This window comes from Cololabis saira, chromosome 21 (genome assembly GCF_033807715.1).
Source record: "Cololabis saira isolate AMF1-May2022 chromosome 21, fColSai1.1, whole genome shotgun sequence".
NCBI lineage: Eukaryota > Metazoa > Chordata > Actinopteri > Beloniformes > Belonidae > Cololabis > Cololabis saira.
The window spans coordinates 31,011,358-31,023,246 of NC_084607.1; the positions used below are offsets into that span (position 1 = coordinate 31,011,358).

General features: G+C 42.0%; 1 protein-coding gene and 1 pseudogene across 2 annotated transcripts; both read right to left on the minus strand.

Annotated features, from left to right (window-relative positions):
• Positions 1 to 11,889, minus strand: part of LOC133421573 (nucleolar protein 58-like) — a 254,014-nt pseudogene that overhangs the window by 90,631 nt on the left and 151,494 nt on the right.
• LOC133422449 (uncharacterized) lies at positions 207 to 8,103 on the minus strand. Of its 2 annotated transcripts, none has more exons than XM_061712447.1 (3): positions 5,971 to 8,103; positions 3,052 to 3,137; positions 207 to 658 (listed from the first exon to the last, which is right to left on the minus strand). In XM_061712447.1, exons 1-3 carry the CDS (start codon positions 8,054 to 8,056, stop codon positions 557 to 559), a joined length of 2,274 nt encoding a protein of 757 aa, XP_061568431.1. In that variant the 5' UTR covers positions 8,057 to 8,103; the 3' UTR covers positions 207 to 556. The 2 variants fall into 2 exon arrangements, with proteins under 2 accessions (XP_061568431.1, XP_061568432.1); XM_061712448.1 differs by having other exon boundaries at positions 208 to 655.

The window sequence follows — 11,889 nt, forward strand, 5'->3', positions numbered from 1 at the left end:
TGCCTTTAAATGAGAGTAATAGCGTGACATCGCCTGCTTATTGCGTATTGATTATGTGTTATAATCAAATCAAATAATCAAACAAGTAAATAAATAAAGGAAAAAACTAGTTATGGACGAAGTAAACCTTTCTGTTGTATTTGTTCACTTTTTTAATTAATTGAAAATAGACTAAGTGGATTTGTAACTTGTGGAGAAAGTGTTTTTATATTTTCATAACTGGCATTGGTGTATTTTCCAATTTGTTGAAGTCTGCGTCAAAAACAAATACTTCTTATTCATCAAGGAACGCTGCAGGTTACATTTCTCATTTAACTGAGAGAATCATTGATGTTATACTTGCTTTATTTACCTACTGAATAAAAACTGATTTATAAGTTATGAAAAAAGGAGCATATTTTACACAGATACAAAACAGAGAGAATAACCATAAAGTGTTAAAGCTGGAGCCAGAAACATAATTGCTTTTGTGCGCGTCTACTTGAACTATGTTTCTGGCATCGAGATACAGTAATTAGCGTTGTGTTTCCGTGTTGGAGACCCAGAACGGCTCACATCACTTCTTCTCAGTTGACGTGGACTTGTTGACCAGACCGGACTCCCAGCGCTGCCACAGAGACGCCGTCTGACCTCCGCCCACGGGGACCTTTGGCTCCTGCTGACAGAGAAAAGACGGGGATTTAGAGACGGAGGGATTAGCTGAGGCTTCTTGATCCTCTCAATTTAACATCCCACCATTTTCACTAATCTAAGCGTTTGTAAAACAAAGAGCATTTGTGAATGTCTTATTTTCTTCAGCTGTTTTTTTTTGTGTGATCTTTCTACGTCAAGAGTCATTACCAGAAAAATAACTTATTTGACAATTTTCACCTGTTTCAAGTAAATTTTCACTTGAAATAAGTAGAAAAATCAGTGGGACAAGATTTATCTTCTTATTACAAGCAAAAAAATCTTGTTCCACTGGCAAAATTTTCTTCTTATTTTAAGTGAAAATCTAATTGAAAATTTTTGTTTTTTTCAGTTTGAGTCTTGTTTTAAGTGTTTTTTTTTTGTTTTTTTTCCCTTGTCTGCACACATATTAATGATTGATACCATGACGGTAGAAACCAAAAGTATATATATGTGCATTATTACTATATTTAATATATATACATATATATACGCATACATATGCGTACACATACATAAATATACACATACAAACCCAGTGATTTTTTTTAATTTTTTTTTTTTATGGGGGGTGGGGGGGGTGACGACATCCACTGCCAATCCAGGAAGCAGGAACACACGGAAACACACGTCGAGCACTGGAAATCTGCAACAAAAAACCACAAACAAAGCACAAAACCGGCACGGAGCCAACCAAAACAATAACAGCAATCGACCTAAATCTCGAGATCTGATCGCAGTCTGAGCTAAGCTATCGCTACCGCTACCTAAACCCAAAAACTAGAGAGCCAGCATGCAGGTGAACAAGCCAGTGTGTATGTCTATGTGTGTGTGTGTATGTATATGATCATGTGTGTGTGTGTGTGTGTGTGTGTGTGTGTGTGTGTGTGTGTGTGTGTGTGTGTGTGTGTGTGTGTGTGTGTGTGTAATAAACCAAACAAAGCTCCACCTGAAGTGTATCTATAGTGGGGGAGGGGGGGGAGCAACCCCGCCACCCGCGAGACAAGAGGCCGACACGGAAGAGCCCGGAACCCAGGCCACCGGCAACCCCACAGAGGGGAGAAGTAGGAGGGAGGCAACTCACCGCCTGCGAGGCCCCGCGGGAAGAAGCAGCCAGGGATCCCGCGGCGGCGGACCGCGACCCAGGCAATCCCCGGCCACCCGGTCCGGGCCGGACACGCGGCCAGGAGGCCCTCACCCTTCAGGCCAACGACCCCCACCCGGCAGGGGGCCAGCCTGCCCGGAGAGACAGAGCTGCCCCGGCCGCCGACGTGGGCAGGCGCACCCGCCGCCCACGAAAGTGGCCCTCCAAGACCAGAGGGGCGCCCCGCCGCGGAGGCAGCGGGGGGGACCGGAGACGGGCCCGGAGAGAGGGAACCCCCCAACAGGGCGACACCCGCGCTGGCCCGACAACGGAGGGCCCCAGACCCAGGCATCCCATTCATTCATCCATTCAACTATCCGATATCTATACTAATAATAATATGATATACTATACATAATAATAATACTAATACTAATACTAATAATACTAATAATAATAATAATAATAATAATAACCATCTTTGTATAATATAATATTGATAAATTATTCTTGTTTTAAGTGTAATAAGACTTGTTTGACTAAGTGAGGCCCGGTTAATAGCCATGCCAGCTGATTACACTGCAAAAACGCAAAATCTTAACAAGAATATTTGTCTTATTTCTAGTTAAAATGTCTCATTTTTAGTCAAAAAAATCTCATTACACTTAAAACAAGAGTCATTACCAGAAAAATAACTTTTTTTTCCCAGTGATGAGTCTTGTTTTAAGTGTAATAAGATTTTTTTGACTAAAAATGAGACATTTTAACTAGAAATAGACTAGAAATAACTAGAAAACCTTTTCAGTCATTGTTCAACACATGGTTATTGGTTTTGTGTGAAATGTTAATGCTGTGCACAATGTTTTTTGGTGTTGTGTTGTTTTTTGTGTTGTGTTTTTTGTGTTGTCATGACTGAATAAACTTCATTCATTAATTCATTCAAATAAGACAAATATTCTTGTTCAAATTTTGAGTTTTTGCAGCGTGAGGCCCGGTTAATGGCCATGCCAGCGGATTACTTCCCTTGCCTGGTTCCTTCTTGGTGCCTCTTCCCCGCTCAGCCTTCACCTAACCCAGCTCAGCAGCCCCCCCTCCGAGCCCTGGCCCCCCCGGACCCCCCCCGGACCATCCTCTCTGCCCTTCCACCCGGACCTGGATACACCCTTGGCTTCCTGCTGCCTCCGCTCCCCCTCTACCTAAATAAATCCCTCTAAGTCCTTCATCCCACAGTCTTGTGCTTGCGTTTGGGTCCAGCCATCACCAAAGCCGTAACACTTTAATTAGTCCCGGTACGTCACCTGCGTGTTCCCAGGTTTCTTCTGGTCTTTTGTTGAGGGTGGTGGCCAAACCCGTTCCAGTTTCCCTCGTGACTTTTGCCTGACATCTAAAGAGAAAGATCACATAATAAAGAAATGTCTAGACAGAAGCATTTTGTGTTCAGGTGCTAAAACCCTTGTATTACTTCAAATGCCAGGGGATGTGTCAGAATATGATATTTTGTAGGGTGACGGGTCACGCATAGCCACCGTGTGGACTTCCTCTGCTGTGTGGAAGCTAATTAAATAACCTTTTCCAGCAGACTGAAGTCTAAAGGTAGCTGCTCCGCCCTGCCCTGCCGGGGATGTTTCCACTCGGGTGGTTGCAGCGCATGCCCATCGTATCCGCCTGTATTTTTTGTCATGCTTTTCTGTTTATTTTTTGCTTCAGAGATTGTGTTTTATCCAATTTTAGCTCCTTGCCTTCTGGAGTGTCCACTAGCGAGAATGGCGATTGTTTTTGACCGAATTATGTAATTTGGGAATCTGTATTTCAAAAATGTGAAAAAACTATCTGCACAATCCGTCACAATTCTTTCATTTTAAAGGTGACAAAAACCCACTTTTATGTGCTAGAAAAGGTACATTTGAGTTTCTCTGACTACCACCTGAAAAACTTTGAGATAACTTTTTGTCTTTGCCAAGTAAATGTGAAACAAGTCGGTAAGGGGGTTCAGATTTGCACAATACTGTGACATCACAGACCCAAATCAGAGTAAAGTTACCATGTGTCCTCATTTGCACATCTTGCTTCGTTTGGTAAGTGGGTAAAGCAAAGCCGTAGCACTCATTTTTAAAGAGGCACAGGCATCAGAAGAAGAAGGTGGAGTTGAGAAGAAAACCCCACCCCTTTCACACACAGCTGATCATTCGTACTTGAAAGAAGAAGCTTTTGTGTTATTTCTCCATGGTATTTTAAAATGTCAAAGATGTTTCATTAAGGCCTCAGGAGATTGAATCAACTGGAAAAATAAGGCTGAATATGACAAATAATTGTGAAACATTGAGGAAGCCTCCGTGCAATGTGAGTCACTTAAAGCTTTTAGTTAAAAATAACAGTTTCTGGTAAACTGGAATAATGAGACTGGCTGGTTTATTTCCTTTTTCACTGCAAAAACTCAAAATCTTAACAAGAATATTGGTCTTATTTCTAATCTCATTACACTTAAAACAAGAGTCATTACCAGAAAAATAACTTATTTGACAATTTTCCTCTGTTTCAAGTAAATTTTCATTTGAAATAAGTAGAAAAATCCTCCTCAAGATTTATCTTTTCATTACAAGCAAAAAAATCTTGTTCCACTGGCAGATTTTTCTACTTATTTTAAGTGAAAGTCATTGTTTTTTCCAGCGATGAATCTTGTTTTAAGTGTAATGAGATTTTTTTGACTAAAAATGAGACATTTTAACTAGAAATAAGACAAATATTCTTAAGATTTTGAGTTTTTGCAGTGTTCCTCGTGCTTGAAAAGAAGACTGATGTGAAAAAGTGAAAATTGCCCTTCACGTAAATTCACTCCTCAACATTTGAAGTGGTTGAAAATATTTAATCAAAGTTGTCTGCAGACAAGAATGGATATTGTTAAAGATTTCTGCATAATATGTATTTGTATTTTTGATCCACTTTAAATGGTAACTTCTGTATTTTTAACGTCAAAGTTTCACAAAAGGCATATTAGGATAATACTCATGAATTTTCATGTTATCTGGTTCTTTGACATTATTGGACCGCTTTATTCAGTTTTGGCATAAACGGTCATATCTAGGCAACATGAGACAGCATCTGTCATTTGCATTTGCAGCGTAAAACCCTAAACGAAGCTGAGCGGCTCCTGGCTCAGGCTGGAGTGCAGCCAGCAGCCCTCCTGCTGCCACTCAGCTTGTTGGTGCACGCTGACTCACATCAAAGTGGCTGCTAGAACGATGCGGCCTTAACTGGGGGTGACAGCGATGACACTAAGTTGGTGATAAGGCTCCTTGGGTGACGCTGCGTGATGCTAATGTAGAGAGGCATTCTCAGAATTGCCGCGACTGGTGTCACAAGGAAGGGATGTTGAATGAATAAAGATCTAACTCATGCTTTCACTGTGAAAAGCTTTCAGACTGACTGATAATATTTGCATTTTGCATGAACCATTTCCAGTTTGCACCGTTCAGTGACGCAACAAATCCTGCAACGCAATAAAGGTTGTGCTGCACTACAACCGTTATATTATACATTAGTGGTGGGGGAAAAAAATCGATATTGCAATATATTGTTGCGCTCTCTGTCGCAATAAATAATCGATGAACTGATGGCAAATATCGATATTTTATTACAACACACATAATGGATTTACGCGGTTGTCACCGAACTATTTTTCCTGCACTTCAATTTGTCCAGCTGTACAGTGTTTACATTTACAACCCTAGCAGGCAGTGAGGCTCTTTACAAATGCACTTTCTTTGTACATTGTATTACGTTTTTAGCATTGAATAAATGCATAACTACAGACGTTTTCCTTTTTATGGGTATTTTTTCTTTTTCAGTCACATATATATCGTGATATATCGTTGATGAAATTTCTTACAATATATCGAATATCGTAGATATCGTGTATCGTGATATTATCGTTATCATGGGCCACATATCGCCACTGTATTGAATCATGAGTTACCCGTATCGTCCCACCCCTATTATACATATAAGATACACTGCTGATGGGTTGGTAACTAAAACTAAATTTATATAGCTGTTAATAGATGAAATCAGGCAAAACAAGTGGACTATTCAGCTCTGAAACATCTTGAAGTATAACACTGTGTAACATTGAAAATTACAATTAATGCACATAAGATATGCACTTCAGTGTAATTCTTGACTGATGCATATTAAATATTATACAAATCACAACAACTGACCTGATATGAGTGTCTCTAAACTCTGAGACTTCTCTTCGTCTTCACTGTTCTGCCTGTGCTCTCCATACAGAGAGCACCTCTGTCTCCGCAGTTCTTCTTCTCTTTCCCTGGCTTCACGGATGTCCTTCTCCACCTCCGGCTGCAGAGCCAGGGCTGGACGCAACTTGAAGAAGGGGTTGTGTTTGAGCATGGCGGATTCCTGTCCGGCAGTGCCCTCCCTCATTCTGCCCTTAGTGTCCCCCGATGACGCAGAGGCTTCATTGCATATGGAGTCCATACTTCGGTGCAGTCGCAGGTTCTTGTCCTGTTTAGGGTAAGGTGCTAAACGCGTTTTGTCCTGATAAGCTCCATTGGGACTCCTCGATCTGACGTTTTCAGGACTTTTGTCCCTCTCGGAGACTCCATAGTCGTACACCCTAAGAGAATGAGCCCTGGAAACAGGAAAGCTTTTTTGGCAGAACATCTCGAGGCTACGCGTGCGCTCCAGAACAGAGGGGAACACATTCGCTGCCGTCAGTGACATACGTGGTTTCCGGTTCCTCGTCGGACCCCCCGTGTTATCCTGATGGAAAGCTTCAAACAGTAGTTTTGTCTCGTTTAGCTGCCGGACTTCTCCTTTATGGTAGGCTCCAGGGATCCGACCCTGGTTGACCAGCACCAGCTCTTTCTGGATATCCTGACTTATGTCTTTCTTCATCTTCTTTTCAGAGAACTGCCATTGACTGTTCTGACTGGTGCAAGCCTTGGTAAGGAGGGACTCCAGAGAGATATTTGTCTTAAAGGGGATCTCCAGCACATCTGGATTATCTGCAAGGTTGAAAACGCCCTCAGCCCGCTGCAAGTTCTGATTCTCCACTGAAGTCTCAGCAGCTGAGAACGTGTGTCCAGCAGTTTTGGCGGGAATTTCAACACAGGACTTTTCATGAGCGTCAATATGAAGCAAATCTGAGTCACTCTGATCATCTTCAGGGTCACTTGGTTCTTTGCTAGTAATCTGCTCATGCCCTGGCTGCTCTGGCTCCCCTGGCGTTGTGTGAGAAGAAGTCCTCCCTTTTGTAACATGTTCAGCCTCAAACCTTTCACTTTTTGCATTTCCGGACTGGTTTGTCATTGCTTCCTCTTCCTTAGAAGCATCAATGTTGCTCTCTTCCTTCTCTTCTTTACCGGTCGCACCCTCTTCACTGGGCCTCTGGTCTTCAAACCCAACCTCTTCCCTACCGCTCACCACTTTGGCAGCTTCCTGGGGAATATCGTCGACGTCGTCGTGTCGTAGCTGCACGATTTGTAGACGCTGTAGCAGTTGCTGTCCCTGCTGGATATCTGTGGCTATTTTGCTTCCGTCTACCTCTTCCGCCATTTCTTCAGGACTTTTATGGTTGTAATCCAGGGAGCTGCTGTCAATGTGCCCTTCATTGTCATTGGTCATGTCCGCTGAGAGGTTAGCCGCCGCTGGCTGAATTGGTGCCTCACCCATCACTGTTTGGTTGCTTTCGCAGATCTTCTCGGTCTCAGAGGATTCAGCATCAAATTTGTTCGAGCTGACATCAGGTCGTGTGAAGGATTTTGATTCAACATTTTCACTCTCTGGATGATCTCTTGATGGTTTGACATCTCTCTCATCGGGACGGCCATCTTTACATACCTTTTTGTCAACTTCTTTCTCTAGAAATGACTCATTTTCAGAGTTTAAATTAATGTTTGAAGTTGTCTCTTGTGGATATTTGTCTCTTTCTGCATCGGTCTCCTCCCAGTTTTCCTCCCCTTCACTCAAAATGACAATATCTTCAGGTTCCTTATCTGATTCCTCGTGTCCTGATGTATTATCCAGGGTGTCTCTTCCACCTTCATCCTGGCATGCTTCCATCAGACAAGCTGTTGTGTCAACAGTTGCTTGGTCTTGATACGTCATTGGAATAGAGTTCTTGTCACTGGTAAGTAATACGTTGTCCATAGATTCTTCTGAAGACTGCACTTTACTTGTTATTTCTTCATCCTGCTCATTCCGTGCCTCCATTAACTGCTTCTCTCTATGATGGCCGTCTAAGCTGCTGGGATTACCCTCAGCCTGTGGCGTCAGCTGCTCCATAGGAGAGGGTCACACCAGAATTACTGACTGTTGCACCTGTGCTTCCCTCTGCCGGCAGACGAGGACCCAAGCTCCTTTGTGGAGAAGGATGTGGGCGGACGAAGATGCCATGTCATCGTCCATAATACTGTAATACCTTGTAACTGGAACAGGGGCAGCACGGTGGCTTAGTGGTTAACACGGTTGCCTCACAGCTCCCCGTGCTTGCGTGGGTTCTCTCCGGGTACTCCGGCTTCCTCCCACAGTCCAAAAACATGCATATTAGGTTAATTGGTGATTCTAAATTGCCCGTAGGTGTGAGTGTGAGTGTGGTTGTGAGCATGGTCTGGTGACCTGTCCAGGGTGTAACCCCTGCCTCTCACCTGAAATGGGCTGGGATAGGCCCAAGGGATAAAGCGGGTATAGATAATGGATGGATGGATCGATGGAACAGGAGCAACGCGGGGAATTGTTAGTTTCATTTGGTGGCTCCTCCTCAAAGGCTTGTGAGGAACTCGCTGTATTGGTGGTCATGTTGCATTTTCATACACCCATCGTCCACTGAGATTAGTATTTGTAGGCTTAGGCTGGAATCTCTTGTCTCAACGAATATATATATATATATATATATATATATATATATATATACATATATATATATATATATATATATATAGAATACATAATCAACAGCGTTTCAGTGATGTTGCCCTTTAAGCTCCTTTAAACATGAATAAAAGACACAAGATATGAAGACATGATGGAAGTGTAACTGAGGTCGATGATAAACATGAATGTGTATCCACAAGCGTGTGCTTACAGGTTTATATTGTAATTCAGAATAAACATTTTTCAACATCCAAATGTTAAGAAGCACATGCAGCTAAGCAGCTAAAACTATTAAAATGTACATTTATTCCAATAAAAAACAGGGTTTTCAGACTAATGACTGTACTCAGCATGCTCTTTGGGCCTTACGTAGTGGCGAGTCTTGTTGACTATCATGTCACATAAAAACTGCACAAGGTATTGTTCAGCCCTTTTCTATGCAAGTGGTGCTTTAGTCATTCATGCTCTTGATTCATTCTTGGTTGCAGTAGCACAAAGTACGTTGGCCGACCTCATGACTGATGTCTGAAGCGCCAGAACTCACTGATGTTGTCCAACTATTTTCTCTGAAGCGTGCAGATGTTCCTCAGATCTTTGATGAACAGTCACCAGCTTCAGCTAAGATTGGCTAAAATGCATCTAATTAGACCAAAACTATCGGGAGCTGAATTACTTGCAGCTGTGGGGCATGCGCAGAGGTGCTGTACAGTTTTTGTGACTTATCTTTCCCGCTGTGTCCGAGTGTTCTGCACATTCAGTTCTGCTGATAAAGGGCAGGAGTAATCGGCTTTCCTTATTCAGTTTTGACATGCACCGTGCACGGTATCTGCCGGCCCCGGAGATTCTCATCGTGTGACCACTTTGCCTTTCAATAATTCTGCTTCTCCCGTGACTCACTTTGGTATGGTAACTTGAATTTATCAGACTGATCTGTATCTATGAGCCACACTCACTGTTTCAGACCAACCTATTTACAGTGCTGCGCATTTCTCTGTCAATGGTTCATTTTTTTTCAATATACTTTCTCCTGACTATGTAGGCTATTAACCTGGCATAATTTGGTTCACTGAGCTTCAAGTTAAAACCTACGAGTCTATATTTACAGCTGCATTCAGGGGCTTAAAGGCAGCCGCACAGCTCAGGATTATCAACACATGCGGCACAACACAGTCTATCAAGCTCAGGCAACAGGACATATTAATGCACCTTAATGAGCTTAACCGATTTACTCCCCTCTCTTTTTTCTGTTGTTGTGAAGGAGACGACTACAGGTTAGTTGTGTTCAGTTTATATGCCGATGTAGATTTAAACCCCATTGGTTACTTAACCAATTCATTCAATTCCTTCATTTGGATGATGCCATTATTCAATATCTGGGAACAGGTTGTTCTGCTGTTTGTGTATAGCTAATGCAAACAAACGCTCAATTCAATTCAATTTCAATTGAAAATATTTTATCATGTTCATGCATCATCAAAGAAAAGACCCACCTGCAGCTGTGTATTCTATGTACTACAAACAACGGAAATATGAATGATCAAGGTGATCTGCTCAGCAGCTGGATCCTGCTGTCCTCTGGGTCATGTGACTAAACTAAATCCTTCCTGGAGAAGCAGCATTCAGTTCAGCTCCTTCACCGCAATCTCACAACATGGAACGTGACTAGAAACATCAGTGTTATGAATACTTGTCGCGTATTATAACACGTGTGAAAAGCCTGCATTTTTGTGCTTATTTGCCAATTTGAAATTATAGATTGAGTTGTTTTTTGTGGATCTGTGAATTAAATCAGCCAGTCCGGCTTTTGTTTTACATGTGGTCACTGTTACAGCCCTCATAGAGGTCCAACACACTTCAAGTGTCCCTTTATTACCTCACCCTAACTATCCATTTCCGGTAGGTGTTTTGTCTGATCTCACAGACTTATCACAAAATTAGAATATTGTGATAAAGTTCTTTATTTTCTGTAATGCAATTAAAAAAACAAAAATGTCATACATTCTGGGTTCATTACAAATCAACTGAAATATTGCAAGCCTTTTATTATTTTAATATCGCTGATTATGGCTTACAGTTTAAGATTAATATTCCCAGAATATTCTAATTTTTTGAGATAGGATATTTGAGTTTTCTTAAAATGTAAGCCATGATCAGCAATATTAAAATAATAAAAGGCTTGCAATATTTCAGTTTGTAGCAGTGCGAGTGCTACGGGGGCCCGACCGACAGGATACAGAGGACACAGAGCTTAGTGCAGAACCCTTTTATTCACCGCCAACAACTTCACCACACGTGCACAAGCACAGCATCAGCCCCTCAGCAGCTTCTCAGTCCCCCTTATAAGGCTGGCAGGGTGGAGAGGTTAACGGGCCACACCTGTGTCCCGTCAGCCTGATTGGCTGCAGCTCCTCCACCCTGCCACACAGTTGATTTGTATTGAATCCAGAATGTATGACATTTTTGTATTACAGAAATAAAGGACTTTATCACAATATTCTAATTTTCTGAGACAGTCCTGTATGTCTTTCTGCATTTCTTCATTGATATCTATGCTGATACAAAGTAATAAAAAATTAAAACAAAATAAACTGGCAAAATTGTGTTTTTTGTATCCTTTCTGCAGACAGCTTCTACGTCTGTTCCTGTCTTGTGATTACATGGAGGGGTTGAAGAGGATGAACTGGTCTGATGGAACAAGTTCTTTATAACATTACATAGAATACTTGACATCTGTGGATTGTTTACTTGTTGAAAGAGATAAAAGCAGGATGAGCTACAGAAGGAGCACAGACGGATGGAGGCAACCTGGGTCAATATTTTACGTGGAAATCCCTGAGACCTGGCATCCATGTGAATGCACGGATGCTTTGAGGGAAATGTGCGTCAGTGCTGACTTGATGTCCTGATTTGCTACATCTTAATTGGATCAATGATCGCTGCTATGTGCTTGAACATGAATCTAATCCATAGAGGTTTGAAATCTTGCAACTTACAGGATTTAAATGAACTTGGCATTGCCTTTGGTCCCTGACCCAACAGGACTCCACGACAGGTCTTGTTGAGCAACCTGGGATGCAGAGGCTTGTAAAGGCCAGTCGGTCCACGGTCCAAAGTTAAATTAAGCTGACGACTTTAGTGGCGAAACTGATCTATCTACAGTATATTTTAATTTTAAAATGCAAACATAAAACATATAACTTAATAATGTGGGTAGTATTCCAACCATCTTAATGGGACAATGCAAG

Bases quoted from the DNA above. Each gene is read 5' to 3' on its own strand.
- LOC133422449 (XM_061712447.1), bottom strand. From the start codon at position 8,056: ATGGAGCAGCTGACGCCACAGGCTGAGGGTAATCCCAGCAGCTTAGAC. The intron at 3,138-5,970 runs GTCAGTTGTTGT...CTTTCTCTTTAG, and splicing joins TTTAGAGACACTCATATCAG to ATGTCAGGCAAAAGTCACGA. The intron at 659-3,051 runs GTGACGTACCGG...TTTCTCTGTCAG, and splicing joins AGAAACCTGGGAACACGCAG to CAGGAGCCAAAGGTCCCCGT.